Source organism: Petaurus breviceps, unplaced genomic scaffold (genome assembly GCF_028583685.1).
Source record: "Petaurus breviceps papuanus isolate PSGF00001 unplaced genomic scaffold, PetGlider_PUasm1.0 685, whole genome shotgun sequence".
Taxonomy (NCBI): domain Eukaryota; kingdom Metazoa; phylum Chordata; class Mammalia; order Diprotodontia; family Petauridae; genus Petaurus; species Petaurus breviceps.
Window position 1 is genome coordinate 3554705 of NW_027186455.1, and position 22482 is coordinate 3577186.

General features: G+C 41.6%; 1 protein-coding gene across 5 annotated transcripts in view; it reads right to left on the reverse strand.

The window, feature by feature from the left end:
- Positions 1-329: 329 nt before the first annotated feature.
- The window catches only part of BRD8 (bromodomain containing 8), an 85519-nt gene continuing 63366 nt past the window's right edge, over positions 330-22482 (reverse strand). For 2 of the 5 annotated variants that reach the window (XM_069104285.1, XM_069104286.1), the window contains 15 exons: positions 21533-21669; positions 20447-20665; positions 19944-20088; positions 19046-19255; positions 18372-18652; positions 17509-18102; positions 17123-17216; positions 16912-16958; positions 15999-16213; positions 15696-15788; positions 15304-15372; positions 14094-14271; positions 13127-13231; positions 12419-12463; positions 10298-10670 (listed from right to left, as the gene is read on the reverse strand). In XM_069104285.1, the coding sequence (XP_068960386.1) occupies positions 10611-10670; positions 12419-12463; positions 13127-13231; positions 14094-14271; positions 15304-15372; positions 15696-15788; positions 15999-16213; positions 16912-16958; positions 17123-17216; positions 17509-18102; positions 18372-18652; positions 19046-19255; positions 19944-20088; positions 20447-20665; positions 21533-21669 (2492 nt within the window). In that variant the 3' untranslated portion in view covers positions 10298-10610. Of the gene's footprint in view, positions 352-862; positions 904-1555; positions 1734-2558; positions 2628-3422; positions 3513-6266; positions 6422-6708; positions 6979-7676; positions 7956-10297; positions 10671-12418; positions 12464-13126; positions 13232-14093; positions 14272-15303; positions 15373-15695; positions 15789-15998; positions 16214-16911; positions 16959-17122; positions 17217-17508; positions 18103-18371; positions 18653-19045; positions 19256-19943; positions 20089-20446; positions 20666-21532; positions 21670-22482 lie in introns of those variants that run through there. The other 3 variants (XM_069104289.1, XM_069104288.1, XM_069104287.1) reach the window with 3 other exon arrangements.

The window sequence follows — 22482 nt, forward strand, 5'->3', positions numbered from 1 at the left end:
GCGGCCTCTGGGCGGGGGCACAAGCCGCAGACCCACCCCATACCCCCGGGGTCCCTGACTAAAAGCAGCCCGGGCTTCTTCTCTTGGGTGACTTAAGGCCTCTCACTCTTATGAACAAAGGATAACTCAATGAATTAGAACAATCTCTGAGATACGATCCAGGTCGGGGCCAAGCGGGATAGCCCCCGACTCCAGAATGGCCTCGGCCTGGTCAGAGCCGAGGTCAGAGGTTAGGGTCAGGCATGCCCCCCGAGCCCCCCGGCTGGGAAGCCCAAGGGCTCTCGGTGGTCCCCTGGTTAATCAGTCCACATCACTCAAGTCTCTTCTTCTGTCTAACCAAATACTTAGCACCTGTGCCAGGCAAGAGGAGAAAAAGCTGTCAATCTCAAAAATACCTGGATGTCTGCACATGTGACAGCAGCTAGCTACATATCTTTCCCCTTCTCCAGCTAACAACTTTACTAATTAAAAAAATTCAATGCAACTAAGGGATATAGTCTCCACATGCAGGCTTTTTTCTGACTGCTACACACCTTGGGAATGGGCAAAGATGGAATGATGTCAAATTTTTATGAGCAAAAGCAGCTGCCTGAAAATATTCAAGGGCTACAGCTTCTTGTTTAGAAGTTTGGGCTGCAGTTTCTCCTCCCAGTGGCTGTATGTAGACTTGTGGCTTGGGAAATTGCTCCAGGCAACCTGCAAGATCTCACCACAGAAATTCATCCTTTCAGGATTCCTTTCCTCTTCCCCCAGCTCTCATGAGAACCCATCTCTGCTGCTTTCCCCTGACTACTTGTGGTATAGTGGGAAGAGCCCTGGATTTGGAGTCAGAGAACCTGGGTTAAAATCCCAGCTATGTTACCTTGGGCAAGTCACAACCTCCCTGGGCCTCAGTTTCCTCATCTGTAAAATGAGGGTGATGGATTAGATCAAGGGTTCTTAACCTGGCATCCATAAATTTGTTTTATTATTTTTATAACTGTATTTCAATGTCACTTTCTTTGTAATTCTATGTATTTTATGCATTTAAAAAAAACATTCTGAGAAAGGGTTCATAGGCTTCCCCAAACTGCCAAAGGGGTCCATGACACAAAAAAAGGTTAAGAACCCCTGGAGATGATCTCCAAGTTAATCTTCCCGACCCTAAATATAAAAGACTCTATGACACAGAGCTGCAACATATCCTGGTACCCCACAGCCTGCCTTCTGATACAGGTTTCAAAAATGGGCTGATGAAATCTGGTAAAGAACAAACCCAGGAAAGCAAAGGGAAGCCCCAGCAAGTCACTCTGCATCAAAACAGGAAAGAAGGAACAGGTTAACTACAAAGTCCTGTGCTCATCTATGCCAGCCTCCTTCAAGGAAACATTAGCTGGGGCTTAGGAGTTACTTAGGCTATAAACTTCATTGTGAACCTATCTGTATGAGGGGCTCAGGACCACACTTGGTCATGGCCCCTAATCTCTAAGGGAAAAAACATTATTCCTAGACCACCACTTCTTTGAATGCTCTGAAAAGTGGCCTCCTTTTCCTACAAGACCCTAAAATGTAATACCTGGATCTGCTCTAGGACCTCTTTTTGCATCTCTATAGCCATGTGGTAAATATGGTGGTCAGAGTCATTGTACATTACAGCATTCTGGAACATCAACATCAAATCACGCTGGAACTGGGCCATGGTGCGGATACGTCCCTTAGAGAGGCTCCTCTTCAGAGTGGTTAGGTCCATGGGTCTGCAAGTGGCCAAGAGAGACCAGGAGGAATTACATAGTCGTATGGAATATAAGGTGATCTAATGAATTCTAGATAACTGACCTCCCTCTTCAATAGGAGCTACTGCTCCTGATAACATATTGTGAAACTCAAATGGTTAGTAAAAAAGTATGAGTGCTCAGTGTGCAGGGCACTATAAACACCTTTTATTTATTTATTCACAATTTCCCTAATTCAAATGCTATGAAGAATGATTTTTTCCTCAGATGAAGAAAACTAAAGAAGGAGAAAGGACTCAAATAGGAAAGATAATAGAAAATATTTTTTTCATGAAAATTGTTACATTAATACAAAATTCTGCTTCCATTCATATGGGGCATTCAATTGGGTTTCTTTGCCTTAATATACCCATATTTAACTTCCTAAGTTTCTCTTGGGCTTAACAGACAACAGTGACTATACCAAGTGAGCCTGAAAAACATAAGTGAGAAGTGACCAACACTGACTGCTCTCACAATGACCATGCAGATTCTCCTTTTGGAAGTTTTACTTCAAAAGGAAATGTTCAGAAATTGCAAAGTACTAACCTAAGTCTTTTAGATTCAAAAGTATACACTGCTGCAAATGATCTACTTGTCTTTTCTCACCCTTTTTCCTCCCAAAGAGAAAGATGCTGACTTCTTCATAGCTTTATTAACATCTTCTGCTAACAAATATTATTTTCCTTATTTCTAAGTGTGGCAAATGAAGCATGAGATCATTTAAAAATACAGGGAAACAGAATGAAAAGAGAACAGGCACAAGGATATGAAGCAACCAACCTTTCCTCCCCCTTCTTCACTGACCTTTTCACCACATCCTTGTACCCCGGAGCTTGCCTATCTGACACAGGTTTCAGAAATGGACTGCTGAACCTGGTAAGGGACAAACCCAGAAAGGATAAGGGAAGCCCCAGCAGGTCACTTTGAATCAAAACAGGAATAAGATGGAACAGGTTAACTACAAAGTCCTCTGCTGTTCTATGCCAGCCTCCTCCAAGGAAATACCAATCTGGGAGTGGAAAAATCTGTAAATTCCCTTTTGACATATAAACATATAGAACACTTTATGCTAATGCTACATACCACACCACTTTAGAGCTCAGATACTTGTTTGGGACCCTGTCTAGTACTAGGGTCCTAGGAGAAAGAGGCATTTATTTTAAATATAAATTTGATCTCAGAGGTAGCATAGTGTAGTGAATATAAACACAACCATGGGGTTAGAAGACCTGGGCTCAAGACCTATTTCTGACATAGTAGCTATATGATAAAGGAATCTCTTAGTTCCTAGACACTGTTCTGCATTGACAGAAGGAGGTTCCTTTCAGAAATTCCTCATTCCAATGAAATAACAAGTTCAGAAAACAAAAATCCTAATTTATCTCAAGTCCCATTTCTGAAAAAAACCTAGAAATTAAATTGAAATGACAGCAACTTTTTCTTCCAGATGCCTGCAAAAGCAGGTTTATAAAGGTAATTGTTGGTGCTGATGCACAGAAAGGACCAAACACAGGATAAGTTTTTCTCTTATGTATCCCATTTCCAATATATATTCATATCTTCTACTATGCCTGACCTACCTATCTTCTGACAACACACATGGGCAATATGATTCAGTGGCAAACAGCCATCCTACCACCAGCTTCCTGTCAAATTTGAGATGCTTACCTGTGACCAGAAATCATTTTCCAGACTGGAAGGAGGGTTTTCTTGAATAGCAGCTGTTCCTTGACAGGATCACCCTGGTTTGGATCAGTCCTATGGGAAGGGACATGGTCATTTCCCAAATGCTGTTCTAATTCTTTTAGGCAGACAATCAAGGTACCACCTTCCAAAGGAAGGAACTTTACTCCTTGCGTCTATTTAACATTAAAGAACTGAAAAGAACTGAAACACTACAGAATGAGAGTTTCCAAAGTTTCCATAAATGAGACTCCAAACAATGAACAAGCTCAGTCTTCATGGTAACTCAACGATGGGTTTGCTTCTATTTAAGGCTTTTTTGTAATCCTGACAGCACATCTACAGTGGTCTTTGCCTTCTTCACTCCCACTAACCTGCTCTTCTGCAATTCTGACATAACCTCAGCCAGAATGGCACTCAAATGTGGAGACTGTCTTGTATCTTCAGAAGAAAGGAAATTTAGTCACTAACCCAAATGTCTAAAAGTTTCACCTTCAGGAAATTCCCCTTCATGCCAAAACAGCTTAACTGTATGTTCTGCCCCCCACATACATTTAGAGATTATTCTTGTTTTTGAATTTAAATCCATGTTAACAGTACATATTAACCCTGTGAAAATGGAGAAAATTGATTTTAATATTTCTAGATTAATATAGCTGTGAATTTCTGCCTAACACTAATGTCTCACATAGTACAAGTGGAATATGTTTCTTCTAAAGCTGGCATCATATGTAAAGTTTTCAAACATCAAAATACATTCACAATTACAATTTGCTAGACATAAATAGAAAAGGCAAAAAATCCTTTTCAGGTTCTAAAATCATCTAAACAAAATTAAAACACCTTTCACTTTCATCTCATTTTGCTTACAAAAGAAATAAAATCCACAAAGAAGCTTAGCAAAAATCTAAAAACAAAAAGCAAAACTTAAAAAAAAAAAACTAACTAAAAATAAAACACGTGGAAAAAAAGCCCAATGACTCAGCATTCTGTTACTGATGCAGATGATTTCATATAGGAAAACCAGAATTTTATCTAAAACAGGGTCATTAAAAATAACTATGGTATAGCATAGCCACCACCACATCTCATAAGCAAGTACAGGATATTTTAGAGGAATAAGAATGTGAACTTGGGCTCAGGCAGTCTCCAAGATCTTAAAACCTGCCCCGGACACTTCCCAACTACGTAAATGTAGACAAGTTAAAAGTTCTCTAAGATTTCTTTACCTCATCTGTTAATAGGGATAATAATAGCATATACCTTACAGGATTATTGTGAAGATTAAATGAGATCATATATATGTAAAGTACGTTTTGTCAACTTTAAAGTCGTGTCAGCTATTATTATTTTTTAAGTAGTATAATATAATACTGTCTTATGTCCATGGTACTAGAAAATAAAATTCAGAAGGTAATTATTTGGCTTCATTCCACTTTTCTAACACAAAGTGAGCAAGAAGGGTAGCATGGCTGCTCTGATACAAAAATATACCTTCAAATGAAGTAATATTTGTCAAGTGTTTAGCACAGTACCTGACACAGTTTATCTATATAAATTCCCATATGCTTCTCTTCCCCCTTAGCTATGATTTTCTTTAGCTACAGTTTTAAATATTTGTTGCTTTACTAGAATATTTGCTAAAAATAACTTTTAAAGCCTCTCCCAATGAAGACCACAACTCTTCTGTGCTTTAGTAGATGATCTTGGCCAAGTTTGGTCTATGGTCAAGCAAATTTATCACATAGTGGACCAATCTGGCAATGGATCTCTTGAAACAGGCTGATCCTTTAACAAAAAAGAGTTCATTATTGGGTTGATATCTGAAGCCCTTCCAGCTCTTAAGGACCTGGAAGAGCCTGTGTTCCTGTAAGAACTCAGAGTCACTTCTATGTCATGATGCTAATATGAGGGTAGAACTTTAGTGAAAGCTTGTTATTACATCCTATGGATAATAACCACCCATATTTCTCAAGACTGTTCTTAGGTCTCTCTATAGCTTTTTCTCCTCAAAGATAAAATACCTTTACTTCTATAGCTATTCCTTTAAGGACCTAAAGTCTTACTGGACTCAGAAAGGTTCATCATCAGAATACTGACAACCAGATAATCGTTTTTTCACCAAGTGACTCACAATAACAATCTAAGAAAACACAGGGGTCGTCTACCAGAGTCTGCACAATGATAATTCAGATATTCTTTAAGCTTTTAATTACCTTTATAATTTCCCTTAAACACAATCCAGTGCTTACTTCTGCTTCTACTTACTTTAGGTATAGACACAGAAATCATAATAGTATGAAAGATGTTCCTGAATTAGTTAGAGTTCCCAGAACCCTGGCTTTCTATGACTAGGTACAGACCAAGGTACAAGACTAGGTACAGACCAAGGGGCCAAAATTGAGATGCCATCAATAATAGTCAATAAACATTAGATGTTTTTGGGAGACAGACATCCAGTTTTAAAGAACGTTACCCTGCAGAGATGTTTTTTGCTAAAACAACAACCTACAACCCCCACTTTTCAAATACCTGTTTGAAATACAGTCATGATTTAGTTACTCATACTGCATTTCCAATAAAAAGGGAAGTTTTAACCTACCTTTTGATTTAGAGATGGAAGTGGTCATGCAAATAGGCTGAAAAATCACCAAAAGAAAAAACATTCCAAAGTACATTTGTTTGACATTTATCATATACCATCTTTGTACCTTTTTTGTTCACATACATAAAGAGTTATAGTAAAGCTAAAAAAAAAAACCCAAAACAAACCAAAAACCCCAGATCATTATGTCACATCTGACAACTGTAATTAAAGCTGTTACTCACATCTTGGAGGAAGAGGCATTGCTGAAAAGTAAATCCACCAATGGAGTGTCCTTATTGTTGAGGCCATCATCACACTCACCCAGAGATGGTCTGCTCTCTACCTCAGAGACACGTCCTTCACCCTTTTCTTCCTTGGGCTCTTCCTTTGTCCCCCCCTGGGGAGGCCAGGAGACAAAGCAAGCTTCAGAAAAAGCCCCAAGAAAAAGAGTCATGTCTTTTCCTGGCTAAACTGACTCAAGAACTTACTATTGTTAGGAGGATAATTACATTAAATATTGAATAAAAAGCAGTTTTAGCACTGGATGAATTAGCAGACTACTTAATAACTCAACAACGTAACTTTCCCCTTTTTCCTCCAGAACAAATAAGGAAATATTACACCCCCGACATCAGCAAGCCCTGCTATGAAAAGCCCTCAAGGCTTGGGATGCTCTTCACTTACCTCGTCACTCTCTGGGGGTGGCCCCTGAACTTCACATAAATCTGAGGAAACCGGGGCCATCTCTGGCCTCTCATTTTTTCCCTCCGGCTCCTTCTGTGCTACTGAGCCGTTTCCCTTGGCTGGAAACTCCTCGATCTCCCTGCATGGCTCCCCTGCCTCTCCCTCAACATCTTGAGCTCCCCTTCCTTCTTGTTTCCTAGAGCCAGGCTGCGACCGGCAGCCCTCACTTGTTCCCTTGCTGATGCACAGTGGCTCCATCAAGTAGGCTACCTGCAATAACAGTTTGTTTCCATATTCATGAGGATGCCCATGGGAATCATCAACTAGCCCCACAGTTGAGCTAAGGACCAGGTGTGTTCCTGGTCATTCCTGAGATGGCTCTGACTGCCACACAAAAAACCCTTCTATCCACCACCCCCCTTGAAGCCCAGTTCATTTCAGGGTACTTAGCTCTCACCCAGAGCAATGTTTCAGCTTGAAGTCACAGTCACCTCATTATCCTTTTTCTTATTAAGTAACTGTTAACCTCCCTAGTTTTACTGAAAGAACATAATGCAGCAATACTATTGATGGCCCTGTGCTGCTTTTAAAAAAAAAAAACCTGTTCCCATAATTTCCTAAATTCCCAGGATAGACACTTTTCTCCAGTGATGCAGAATGGCAACTCATCTGTAATAAAATCTTAAAGAGCTGCCTTGGGCATGGAGAGGTTAAGTGCCTTGCCCATAGTCACACAGCTAAAGCAGCCAACTGTGGAAAAGGCAGGTCCTCCTGACTTCCTAACTGGCCCTCTGGATCACACCACACCTTGTCTCAACTCTATCAGTGCTTAATGAGCAGTGATCATCTCAGCTCCCTCAGGTTAGTATCTTAGAAAAACATGAGGGTAAAGTATAAAGCAAAGTTCTCCAAGAGGGTGAAAACTTGCCCTCATTCTGGACCTGACCACTCTGAGCAAACACGATTACCTCAGAGAGGAAATGAAGGAGGTTCTGGTGGTTGAATTGTTCTGTCTCTTCCTGGGATTCCTCACTGCCTCCACCCCCCATAAGGGGGTCACTGGACTCTCTGCCTAAGTTGCTCTCCTCTAGCTCCTCTGCTCCTGGCTCTTCTGTTTCCCTCCAGTTGCCCACTTCAAGATCCAGACTGGAGTCCCATGAGCTGAAGAGGGACCTGTAGTCGTTGCTCAGCTCAGAGTCATTAGGATAATCTTGTTCAGAATCCAACCAAACCCAGTCATGCCCCATCTGCAAATACATAGAAAAAAGGATTAGATTTATTCAACATTCCAGAACCATCCCCAACATCCACCTCTCTTCCATAGTTCCAAACAGTTAAGTGGACAGGAATTTCTCTTATCAAATATTTAAGAAGGGAAAAATTATCTAAGTTCCCAAGTTGATTTTTAGTCTTTCTCCTAATTGCAGCTGAAGGGAAATAAAGAGTGAAGAGAAAGTACTGCAATCAGCAAAACAAAGCAGCTATTAATACCCAATCCCCAGAGTTTTGTTTTAGATTTCCCATGTTCAGTCCAAGGCAAAGAGAAGACACCTAATAATACATGCAACCTCCTGAAAAATACTCTTCTCCTGGATAATAGGCACATGTTATGAAATACAGCAAGGTAAACCTGAGGAAATAGATATGCCCACTAACCACAGTCCTTCATTGCTATTTGGCTTCTTCTTTGTCATTCCCATGATACCATTCTGAGTTTGCCAATGTTTTCCTAGTAAAATCTTGCAAAATTATAAACCTCCACTGTTTGCAAGTCATACTGTCCAATTTTCCCTAGCCCTCACTTTTCTTCCCATCTTTTACCAGACTAATCTTGCTTCCTAATAATGAGCATCAACCAGGGCTCAGTTCCTGACCCTCTGCTCACCTTATACAATTTGTTAGCCTTCAATTTTTATCTACTTAAATATGTCATTTCCAGTCCAGACTCTTTTCAGTTTCGTAGCTTTTATCTGCCCAAAAGACAATACTCCTTGGGTGCCCTGACATCATAAACAACCCGTCCAAAATTCAACTTATCTTAAAAAGGTACTTCTCCTTTCCAACACCCCAATCAAATAGCAGCATTCTTCTAGGCTGCTGAGCTCAGTCAACCTTTGAATATCACTCCCCATATCCACCTGCTGGATTTGGAATCAACACCTCTGTATAAATCCCCACTTTATCAGTTACTACCTGTGTAACCTTGGGCAAGTCATTTTAAACCTGAGTCATAGTACCTTCATCTTTAAAGAGATTGGACCAGATGACCTCTAAGGTCTCTTCCAGCTCTACAACCAGAATCTTATATATAAAGTCCTTACTTACAAAGTCTCACCCTAGGTTTTTTGTATTCACCCTATCTTCTGCATTCAGGCCCTTCACTGATTCACTCCTAAAAGGACACAATATCCTCCTTACTTACCCTCAGGTCCTTCTTGCATCCCCCAACATTGCTCTAAAAACCTAGATTATTTTCCTCATCAAGAACCTACTAAGATTTCCTGTCACCTACTGGATTAAATCCAAAGTCCTAACATTCAAATTCCTTCATCAACCAAACCCCAACCACTTCTGTTCCAACAAGTCAGTCCATCACTCACCATAGAAGCTCTACTTACTCCTTCCTCTACGCCTTCTCATGCTTCTTCTATGCACACATAAAACACCTTCCAAGTTCTCCATCAATCTATATGGCCAATATTACCTTCAATGCTTATTTCTTCCACATAGTTTTCTTCTATATTGCTTAAAACTTTTGGCATTCTATCAGAGCACTTCATGTTTGCAAACAATTTGAAAATGACTTCCATTTCTTTTATCTCCAACTAGAAAAGACTTTCATGCCACAAGGATTTTAGTATCCTCCTTAATACCAAGTAGTGGCGCAAAAAGTTAACACTCAGTAAGAGCTTCTATTTGTTGACTACAGCCTTTGTGATTTTTAACCATAGTAACATTCACTTACACTTTAACACACCTTTCTCCAAAGATCTCAAAGTATTTTATAAATACCATTTTTTAAATTACCCAAAATCTGTCTTTGTAATGAGTACAAGATTACCCCTAAAATGACCCTTTCTTCATTTGTAAACTAGGAATCAATTAAAGAAGCTAGAGTAAAGTTAGCCAAATCACTTTAAATAGCATTATTCATCCTTCACATAAAAATCTTGGAAATTCATTTCCAAAACAAAAAATCAGCGTTAAGCTAAGGCTTCAATGCACAACAGAGTAGGTAGTCTTCTCCTAGAAATGCCATCTGCAAACGTGACTGACATCACTGAGAAGATAATCCTTCCTATATGTCTATGTGTTAGCTAAACTCTACTCTGAGAATTCTGAGAAGTCTTTTCTAAATGTTGGCCTCTACCCCACAATGCAATAGGCTAAACATATGGATTTAAATTGTGGGTTACTCACCTTTTCAAATCACCCACCATGGGAACGTACTTGATATTTTAGGGGTAATTTTCTCCTCTTAGAGTCCCAAACCAAAAAAATGGTGAGACAACTGAATACACATACAGGCTGGCTGACATCATAAAGAAAGCCATCGAGACTGAAAATGAACACACAAATATGACTAGGGTTTTCTTTTCTTCTAGAGTTTATTGTATACATAGACACTTGACAAGTTTAGAAAAGTCTGTACACTTCACATGACAGTACAAACTAGCCACAACTGCTAGCTACACACGGGGACAAGAACATAGGCCATAACTTCTGCCCTAAAACGGGCAGTCCGCTGAGGGCTCTGCCTTTCCGAGAGGTTTCCTTGGCCTGTGCACGGTCGCCCAGACGCCTCTTGTTCCACCCTGGGAGCAAGGCCAACAAGCCCAAGCCCGTCGTCTTCTCTCTTCTTTTCTCTCGGCTTCCACACAGAATGAAGTTGATCTAAAGCCTCACTTCTTCATCTTCAAGTCAGCTTCAATGGCGCAGCGGCGCCCTCTTGTGCCCCCATCCTAAATGACAGGCAAACAAAGAAAGGTAGCATCAGAGAGTAGTCAATGGTTAAGGGAAGGTGGGACCCGGCACGCTTGGGAGTCAAGTTTCTCAGGAGACAAATCAGCAGAGGAATCCAAGGAAATGTGGTGCATTTCTGTCTTCCCACAAAGTGGCTGAAGAGCACCTGGTGGTATGTGAGAGGAGATGCAGGGGAGATACAGGATAGGGAATCCTGTTCAAACCCAAAACAGAGGCCTTTAGAATCATTCACCTTGGGGGTCCCCACAGAATGAATACTAATTACCCCACCCACAGTTCCCAGATCCCTGTGCAAAGGGACAGGAAGAGTCAAAACAAAGATAGAAAGTCAGAAAGGGCAGTGAACAGTGAGATTCTTGGCTAACGTACCTGTCCAGCTGTTGGGGTCCCTACAAGAAAGGCCTTTCCTGCCGACTGACCCTGGCACTAGCTCCCTAGCACCTCCTGACAGCTGCTTTCCATGAGGGCAGGACAATCAGAAGGCTTCTTTCCATCTGCTGCTCTCTCCCTGCAGCCCAGCTCCTTCCTCTTGTGCAATATTTTGCTGTCTTCAATAGATAAAGGTTAGAAGACCAATCCTATAAACCAGCCTTGCAGCAGCCAGACACCTGCCTGGGTGATCCAGAGTCACTGATGATGGGCAGCAGGCCAGTAGGAAAGAATGGTGATTGTATTTAATTTGTTCTTTCGGTAGTACAGGCTGGGAAGCCTGTGGGAGAAGATGAGCTAGTGAACATCTTTGGTGGGCCAGTAAATTTTTGTTACTAATTTGCCAAGTCTTTAAAAATTTTTCTGTTCCCAACTCAAGGACACAGGTTGCCTGTGAAGCAACAGGAAGAATGATAAAAATACCACCATCTTGCATTCGTATAGCACTTAACTCTTTTCAAACCATTTTCACAACTATAATTTAATTCTGTCCTCACAACATCCCTGTGAGGTAGGTAACACAGGTATCATTAGCTCTATTATGCACAAGAAATGTATAAATGAGGCACAGATAAACTGGCTTGCCCAAGGTCACAGAGAAAATTAGCTGACAAAGCTAGTATTAAGTGATCAGTTTTCCTAATTCTTAGTCTGGCGTTCTATCACACCATGCTGCTTCTCTGACCCACAATGAACAAAGTGGAGAAAGAAAAGTCAAAACCACTTCTTGATCCCAAAAAGCAAACTCAGGCTGACCACTCCAGTGGATCCCTCATCCCTGTCCCACCCCCCTGTATTATTACTGTGCAAGACCCTCTGGTATATCTGGCCTTGTAACTTATTTTAGAAGAACAAATGAGGACAGACTGAGTATCTGCAAGGATAAGAAGCTGTTAGAAAGCCAGCCAACAACTATTTTGATAACCTTTCATTTGCAAAGGGATAACTTTTATAGTTTGGTTCTAATAAAAAAGATGGAGAGAAGGAAAAAAGGGAATGTACATTCTAAATCCTTCATAACACCACCCAAAGAAGACATAACCCTAAGCCCAGTGACCCCTTATCAACATAAGCAGTACCCACCCAGCACACACACACGCACACATGTACACACACATGCATGCATAGAAGACAGGAGTATAGTAGAGAAAAAACACTTCTTACTCAATGACCTGAAAAAATTTAAGTTCAAGACACTGCTAGAGTCTGCATGTCAGTTTTCCCTCTACCACCCTCCCCTACCAGGAGCTAAGAACATTTGTGGCATCAACATCCCTTGCAGCCATTCAATACTTACAAAGAGAGAGAGAAGGAAGGCAGGAGAGCCCATGGGGACACTGTCCTGTTAGAGGACAAACAAACACTGATCAGGTTCCACGGAAACTCTCAGCCACAAGCAACCCACACTTTAGGACAGAGACTCAAGCACCATATACAAACATACCCACACGCACAAACACACATACACAGATACAGACATGGGCACAAATTTTTAAAACTCAAGAACAAGAGGAAAGGACACTGTGAAACAGATCTAAAAGCAATCCGGCCATTGAGCCTCTAGCATGGGGATTCACTGGCACCCAAACCCTTGCAAATTGAGTAGCTTCTCCCACCTTGAAAATGCTGTCCCCCTTGTCAAGAACACTCACTCAGCTTACAGTTTCCCCCAAGTGACTGGATCTGTCTCTCTCAGTCACTCCCAGCTTCTTCAATGTTTGGTTTGGGAGAAAACGTCCACCATGCTACAGGGAGAACGTCAGGGCTTCTGGGAGCAGCCTATCCAACACCCAGAGGTCTGACTATTGACAGAAGATGTAGCTTCCAGATTATCAGGCATTCGTCTGACTATAAATGTTGCTGAAGTCCTAAAGGTCTATGTGTACTTGTGGGTTAGAAAACCTACTCATGGGAACAGCAGCTTTCTTAGATGTTGTGGGTTTCTATCACCAGATCTCTGTAAAACAGATTTATCCTAGGCATAGGGATAGCCTGACTCCCTCACCTTCTCTGAAGCATCCTGTTTGCGGGTAGAATCCCTCCCTCGAAGGCTTTTGGCACTGATTCCAGACTCAGATGTCTGCATGATCAGCTGTGTGGCCAGGAATTGCTGTAGGAAGAAGACAGAGCGTTGACAAAGGCCACTAAAAGATTGGCAATGGCACCAAGGACAAGAATTTCAGTGGGCAAAGCATGGGATTATTAAGTGTGGATCGTCTCATTCTCCATATCACTCAGTACAATAGTAAGCTGGTAGAGTTAACTGCATGAGCTTTGGGAGAGATACTAGTTGAATAAATATAACATCCAAATTATATGGTACTTCTGCAAGTACGTGTGTTCCTGGCAATGAAGCAATAGGACAGAGGAAGGAAAGAGATGTTAATTATTTGTAGAACTTTTCTGCTGACTTTCAAAACTACAGGTGGTACAAACATTCAAAAGTGGCTGAACAATCTTGGGTTTCTAGTTGGGATCCCCCCCAGGGCTATAAAATCACATTACCCCATACCATGACTAGTTTTATTTTTGTGATTTCTTTCGGGTGGAGAGCTCCCTGGAAATGAAACTCCCTCCACCAATGCAGACTGACAACTATTCTGATTCTTATAGTCCTAGAGAGCTGAATGGGGTGTCAAGAGGTGGAGACACTTGCCTAGTGTCACCAAGCCAAGATGTGACAGAGCTGGGATAGGAAATCAAATTATCCTGACTCCAAGGCTGGTCCTGTAGTCACTACACTAGACTCGTCAAATTCAGAGCCAGAATGAACTGTAATTGGGAAATGTTTAACAAAATAAATAAAAATACAACACAACATAATGTTCCTTTGTTTTTTAAAGTCACTTTGTGACTAGCTGAGATCCCATTCTGTTTGCATTCTGACACCTGTACATTATACCATGGCTATGTCTCATGACCAGCAAGGGCCCTTTCACTCAGAGGCCAAACAACAAGGATTCTGCCATTACCTGGATTTGTTCCAAAACATCCCTCTGCATCTCCACAGCCATGTGGTAGACATCATGGTCAGAGCTGTTGTACATCACAGCATTCTGGAACATCAGCATGATGTCTCGCTGGAATTCAGCTGTCGTCCTTATTAATCCATTCTCAATGTTCTTCTTAATGGTTGACAAATCCATAGGCCTAGAAAGAGAGCACAGGATACACAATAATGAAGGTGCTGCTGCTTGGAAGACAGCAACTCTATCCACTGTTTCTAAGCTATATTTGGACCACAACTATCACAACTCTAGCCTCAAATCCAAAAGTAACTGACTATTAACCAAGATGCAAATAAATATTATACAAAGAACTCTGGAGATGGAAGAGCTATGCCACTAGATTCTGGAAAACCAGCAACTGTATCCTTCATCTATTCTGCACACCAGTGCTTACCATTACCAAGGCTACTGAATTATCAGTTTTAGTCACATTTTCAATCATCATTGTAGTAGAAGCTCTCACTGCCACATGGCCAAACTACTTGCAATAGCCACCTAACAAATAATTTCCTCTCCACTTCTCATGGCTGGACTTATTTTTCTCAAGTTTCAATCATACTTAAAAATAATCTTCAGTGACTCTCTGCTGTCTACTAGTAAACAGAATTCCATCTTCTTCACCTGGCAGTCCAAGTCCTCCATAATCCGGTACCACCCTGCTGTTCTATCTTCATCTCATACTCTTCTCTACTCCATACTTGGCTTTCCATCCAAAAGGACTTTTCTTTCCTCTGAACATAGCACATGCTTTCCTGACTCTACATCCTCACTCACACTGTTCATTATGTTTGGAATTTCTTCCCTCTTTACCTGTTAAAATTTCTATCTATCATTTAAAGCTCAACTCAAATGCCATCACGTGTTAACAATTCTAAAGAATGGTTTTATAAAACCAGTATCCGATAAAATGTGGGCATTTAACAATGCTTATTATTGTTCCCTGCACTTTTCCCCATCCTAGCTGATTTCCACCTTTGGCTCCTTGGAGCTCATTTTGTTTTCTACCTTTTTAAATGCATTCATAATGTATTATTTAAGTTGCACAAAGGCAGGGAACATTTTTTCAACAATTTCTTTATAAGGAGATATTGTAATAGTTGCTTAAGTGAACGTAAAGTTTGCTAAGTTTTCTCCAAATCATGTGTCTGTTCCAAGTGCCAAGACCATTGCTTACCTCTGTACAATGCTATGGTAGCCAGGTGCTATATCATCAGTGACAGGCTGCAAGAACACATTGGCATACCTATCCAAAATAGAAGTCATCATAAATTCATTTTACTGGTATAGATATTTGTAACATTTGCAGTTACACAACCCAATATTATTTGAACACTTCTTGGATGAGCAGAGAGAATCCTGCCTCTGACTTAAGTCTTTTTTTTTTTTTTTTGCCTTTTGGAGGGCAATTTGGGGTTAAGTAACTTGCCCAAGGTTACACAGCTAGTATTTTTGTGTGGTGTTCAGTGTCTCAGGCTGGAACCGAACTCAGGTCCTCCCACCTCCAGGGCCAGCGCTTTACTCTCACTGCGCCACCTAGCCGCCCCTCTTAAGTAAAGTCTTACTTGCCTGTGATTAGCTGCAGCTCTCCATACCAGCATGATGGCTTTCTTCCATATCTTCTGGGCCTGAATTGCTTCCTGATCCTCACTGCAAACAGAACTGAAATTAAAAGGACCTGTGAGATAAAGCAGTCCGATGTTAAGCACAGGTTCAGTAGAATACACTTCCAGGGCCCTCAGTCAACTCTGAGCTTACCCCTTAATCCAGGTCAAAAGACAGAAGAGGATGAGAAAGTGAAAGAGAGAAAAAAGTGAGCTCCTATTTCCTACCGTCCCTACTCTGGGAACCCTAACAGTATTTGATACTCACAACTGTGAAGATGCAGGGCTACTGGGGATGGAGTCTGCTAAAGTGTGGGACTGGAGAGCAGCATTGTGAATACTGAAGCCATCATCACTCTCGCTCACAGGAGGCTCATTATCCATTTCAGACAGATAACCCTCTCCCTGGTCTTCCTCCTTGGGTTCTTCTAGGCTGGCTGCTTCACTGGCCCCATCTTCATCTTCATCCTCCCCTGGGGCATCCTGGGACATATAAGAATTACAATCAGCAAATTTCTGGTCTGGGAATCAAGTTAGTTAAAAAGAGTTAGTCTAATATTCACATTTACTGACTGTCTCTCATCCACCTGCACTACATATGTTCAAATATCACTTGTACTGGTGTCAAGGAATTTTTGTTTTATAAAAGCTTAACACCTGGGAACTTAAAAAATAAGTTTCTAATTAAGTCTAAACTATGAGGCTCCCATCCCATCCTTGGCTTTCTGAGGCACAGAAATGAAATGGATTTAAGGCTGTGTGTCATTTTACATTTAAGCACTTTCTGAAATCTGGAAAGTTGCAGCAACTGAGAGGCAGAAAAAGACTTAAGATTTTATTATCCCTTTGGATAGACAATTTGCCTTTTATGAAATGAAATCTTTTTTCTTGCCTATACTGATCTTTACTCTGGCAGCCCTCTTTGGTATTTCTAAGGCTTATCAAAAGCAGTGCCATCTGTAAAAAGCACTAAGATGAGCTTTATGTTGCTCTAGCTAAGAAATGAACACAGTGATACTAGATATTATCAATCTTGCCCAATCCCTAGAATCAACTGTTCCATTTCCCTCCAAGCATTTGGGTCTCAGAAAAATTTGGGAGAAAAAAGTCGCAATTTCAGAGATACTGCTATGCAAGCAAAATCGAGTCACATGGCAGAAAGAAAGAAAATACTAAATTACCTTTATCTGGCTTCCAAAAATAGTTCCTGACTCTTCTTTCATCGAATCTGCAAAGAAAAGAAAATCTTCAAGAGTTTCTCACAAATTTCTTCCTTTGCTGCTCTTCTCTTCCATCCTGACCTGTGCTTCCTTGCTGCCTACCCATACCTCAAAATATGTCAAGTAGAAGAATTGGGTTGGTTGGCTGAAAAGCATAAATTTCTTAATTTACCTGACAACTCAAACTTGTGCTGATTATCAGTTTCTGAAGGGTCTTCACGGGGATTTTGACCATGTGGGAGAGACATCACACTTTCAGGAGAAGCCTAAAGAAAAAAACACATACTCAATTATCTGAAAATCTGACTGACAATGAGTCCAAAAGGAGAAATGCCAAGTCCCATCTATGTACTCAATCACAGATCTAGCTTGTATCTTAAGCAGGAATGACATAGAATCCTCTTTTTATCATGGTTTATGGCGTTCAGGTAGTCCTCAACATATCATTACTAAGAAAAGTTCAAATAAGTGCTATGGTACATGCCACTGGGAAAAGGAAAAGTGTGTCCTCTACCACTTCTCTACCCCAATGGAACCTACCACCCACTCTTCTGATACCTCTATCTTTACTGCAGGATGTGCTGTCTCTTCAACTTTCCCAATCAATGTCTCCACTTCAGGAACCTCTGCTGCAGCAGCAGCTGCGGCGGCTGCAGCAGCAATGGCGGCTACAGCTGCAGCAGCAGTGGTGGTGGCAGTAGTGGTGGTGGTGGCAGCGGCAGTGGCAGCGGCAGCAGCAGCGGCGGCGGCGGCAGCAGCAGCAACAACAGCACTTCTGGGTTCTCTAGGTTCCTCTTCAACATCCTGACTTCTAAGCTCAGGTGGCTCTGCATTTGCTGTTATAACAACTCCAGCTGGTGCTTCAGGGCTGAGATGATTGGGCTCGGGCTCTGCTGGTTCAACTTTGATCTCAGCATTTGGTTCCACAATGTCCACCAGATCACGGATTCCCTTGGTCTCTGGTTCCTCAAAGTCAAGCCTCTCTTGTTTGACTGTCATGTCTGCTGGGGGAGGAGGAATTGACTTCTCCTGCTCCGGTTGAAGAGAATGCTCCCAAGGGCCAGGCAGAGACTGGGGGTCATCATTTTCTTCACAGAATGACAGGGCAGCTTCCACAGCTGCTACGTCTAGAACTTCTGGATGGTCATCCACCTGTTCCATAATAGAGAAACTAATGAGGTCATCAAGGGAAGCCTTAGTCCATCAATTTCATTAGGAGATGGCCTGAATCTTATGTCTCTCTCTACCTCCTCATTCTGACAGTAGCAACCAAGGGACCAGCACCTTTCCTTTGGGTCACAAAAGAAAGACAGGGACAGAAGCAGGGGAAATTTCTAGCAATTCTCAGAGTAAGAGGAAAGGCTGGGGAGAGGAATCCTGGACAAGGCTTATGGAAAACTCAGCCTCACTTGGGCACTTACCTTGTCCTCAATGATGGCGATGATATCTCCCACAGTCTCAAAGTCCAGCTCTTCTCCTGTGTAAGATACAGCAATGTCCATCTTCTCTGCCAGGTCCAAATCTTCTTTCCCATCAATGCTGGGAGCTTTTGATCCTCCGGAGGCCTCCGCTGCCCCAGATCGGAAACATTCCTCTTTGATAGAATTGATGATCATGGAGATTTCACTGCTGTCCATGGAAACAGTCACGGTATGCTGATCACTCACAGCCTCCATAGGTACACGAGTGTCAGGCTGACTTACTGAACGACAGGAAGAATAAAACACCTCAGGAGCTTATTAGGTACAAAGTGACCACCAAAGATACCAATCCCGGAAGAGACAAATGTTAAGTACTTATCCATTTACACCAAGAATAAGAACTTTCATGACTGTTTGCCCTTCCCCAGTTTCACCCAGGAGGCAAAGCAAGATGCTGGCCCCTAATAACCACCCACCTACCTTTCCATGACACAAAGTCCACCCACCCCTCCCTCTCACACCAGTTTTTCTAAAAGCATCAGTCTGTGGATATAGAAATTAAAGTTCTGAACTGGGGCTGATGTTCTTAGTCATTCTTTTCCTCCCTGAAGCCCATAGGGGAACTTTACAATCTTGGAGCAAGTGGCTTAAAAGTGTCTGGGTTGGGGACGCACCTGGAACTACACTTTCTGATGTGGCAGCAACTGTAGCAGAGGATGGTGCTGGCAGGGCAGGCATCATGACAATGGTAGTCTGGGGTACAGACTCTACAGGGGGTGGTAGAAGTTTAGCTGGAGACTCACTGGCAACAGCAGAGAAGGAAGTGAGAGGTGTGGTGAACTGTGTAGGACCAGCTTCTAAAAGCCGGGAAAGAGTAGGAGCACCTAACAGACAAAGAGGTACACAAAACGGAATTGGCAAAAGAGCACACAAACAGAAAGCAATAGCTACTTTCTCTGAAACTCAATTAACAATCGTTCCCTAGAAATGAAAGGATTAAAAAAACTTTTATGTTGAACAGGCCCTACATATACATCACTCAAAAATCTTTAGTCATTATCTACACCACAAGTGAGCCATCAGGATGCTCATCACAAGGTATCTGATAGGACAATGAACAAAAAAAGTTTACACAAATAAAGCCACCAATTCTGGTAAAATCAACACAATCGCCTTTTTTTCTCAGCTAGAGTGATAGATCATAACTGCCCAAACACAACTTTATCTAAGCACTACAACTAACACCAGCTCTACTGACAACATGAACCCTTCACTCACTGTCCCAGTCACCCCACCCTCTCCCCTCTCATCTCTTTAGACTAAAGTTTATCCAGTCTATGGTACTCATATCTTCAGGGATGGGGTAGAGTGAGGGGTTTCAAATTTTGAAAGTTTATGTTTGTGTAAAAAAAAAAATAGTTTGAGGTAAGGATGAAGTGTCAAAAAATAAACAAACCCACTACCCATCTTTGAGTGATATTAGTTATATTTCAACAAACACTAAAAACATACCAGTAACTGTACCAAGCTTAACCTTGAAAAAAGAAAAAGGAAAGAGCAGCACAGACTTACCTGAGGCAGCAGGAGAGGCTGCAACAGTGCTGGGTGTTGGCTGCATTTCCCCTCCATGCATCATAGGAAGGACCCCGCCTACCTCGAGGAGAACACCTGCACTGTTCAGGTGGCCAGAAGCCACAGTCATCTCACTCTCACTGACCTATCAGAAAAGAAGGGAGGTGAAGGCTACATTTGAGGTTCCCCAATCTACCCAAAGAAACTCCTGTAATAGATCAAGCTTTATAAAACTAAGCCTACACTTCATCTGATAAGAAAAAAACTCGACCCACAGAACACACAAGTTCTCATTTGTTAAGAGACAGGTTCTCTAGGGAAGAGAACTCAGAAAGTTGTGGTTCAGATGCCTCAGGACTCAAAGCACCCTGTAAAAGAGCTAGACCACTACTCCCACTTTTGGACTTTACTAAGGAAATAAAAAGAAACATTTTAAGCCCCAGACACTCCCTTCCAAGTACTAAATCATTATAGCTCTCAAACACCCACAGAAGTCTCCATACCAGTCTGGGGCTAGTAGGCAGGAGGCTGCCCTTCTTCAAGAGCTCTGACAGCAGAGGGGAGGGGGGTGGAGTTGCTTTCTGTCCAAGCATCTTTTTCTGGGGTGAGTCATCTGTGACTGGGGTCATGGGGGCTTCTAAGGGTGCAGAGCCTGGAGGAGGGGTATCAGGAATTCCAGGAAACGAGGTAACTGGGGTACTCGGCAGTGTCCCAGGGGTTACCTAAGAGACAATAGAGAACCTGTATCTGACTTCTCACACTCATGGTTTCTACTAATCTGGAAGGGTTAGTCTCTCTTATCTATATGGTGCTCCTCACCCCCACCCCCTCCAGTCTAAGTTCCAAGCAGAATGCCTAGAAACACCTTGTAAATAGCTCCTATTCACAAGACAAACACCGTACCTCCTCAGAAATGTTTTGGTTACCCAAACCAACAATGTATTCCCTCCAATCCCCCAGCAGAAACTCCTCATTTCCACTTTGCTAACAATGAATTAGATGGTGTGTCAAGTTGATCGGCAATTTTATTTCTCAATCTAGAGGGCAAAATACCTGGCTTCAACCCTCAAAAGCCTAGAGACCTTAGCAAACCCTTAACAAATAATATTTTCCTATCAGTTTTTCCATGCCCCAACACAAGGCTTGGTCATTAGTCCCTCCTCCAGCTCAGTGCAGAAAATTAAGACTTCAATTTTCATTGTTCAGTCATTTTTCAGTTATATCCAACTCATGATCCCTTTTTAGGGTTTTCTTAACAAAGATACTGAAGTGGTTTGTCATTTCCTTCTCCAGTTCATTTTATAGATAAAGAAACTGAGGCAAACAGGGTGAAGTGACTTACCCAAGGTCAAAGATATTAAGTGTCTGAGGCCAGATTAATACTCAAGAAGATGAGTCTTCCTGATTCCAAGGCCTAGAATTCTATCTACTGCACCACCTAGCTGCCCCTCAATTTTTATAACAGGAAAGAAATTTGGAGGAACCTGGATATTGTTTCTAGGATTTAAATCATTTCCCTTATTTCCCACTCCTCTGCTGGCTTATCCTCCCAGCAGCAGTGACTTTACCGAAGATAAGAACATACTTACTCCTGGACTGGCCTCTTCAATAGCTGATGGAGCCAAGTCGCCTAGTGGATAGTCACCTCCTGGAGAAGTAGACCCTGCAGGGGATCGGACCATCACACTTGGTAGTCTCCGAGGAGGTGTTTTCACTGCCTGTCGAGCTAGAACAAACAAAAGAATACCACCCAAAGTCTCAAGACAAAATAAAGACACTAGTTTGTATATACTAAAAAGCTATGCTGTGGCACTGATATAAACTTAGGGCAAGAAGACCAGCATCCTTTGCTTCCTTTTACCAAATATGGAAAAGCTTAATTTCTTCCTTAAATTCAATTTCCTTATCAATTATCCAATAAACTAATTTCATAATCCTAATGGTCCACGGTGTCAGGTAGTGTTTATTATCATGTCACCTTTCTTCAGAGGCAATTTATACTTACTACTTTTGAGAAGGAAAGATCTCTGTGATTTAGTGGTCACGCATAGAATTGTTAATGACTAAACTCCCTTGTATCCATGTGAAGTTATTTTTTTTTAATGTTGACTGCAAACTTAGTAGTGAGCATCAATAAAAATGCTTAGTAGCCACTTACATTATATGGAGACTGTAATTGTGCAGTAAACTGAGAAACCTAGAAATCAGAAGGTTGGAGTTCAAGATCAGTCTCTGAAAACCTATTGGTCCAAGTGATCCTGGGCAAATCATTTAAGCTCTATGCAGCTCTAAGACTGTAAACTGCCAAGGTGCCAGCTTGCGTTGGCAGAGGGTGTTTGCTAAATCCATGAAATCACAGGTCCAGTCCTTAGTCCTATACTATTTTACAAAGAGGTCTTTCCAGATAAATGTGAGATCTTAATTGCATTACCTAAATTTATTTAACCATTTCCCTTTTTTTGAACATTTAGATTGTTTCTAGTCTTTTTTATAACTACCAAATGTGCTGCTGTGAAAATTTTTTGAACAGGCAGTGGTT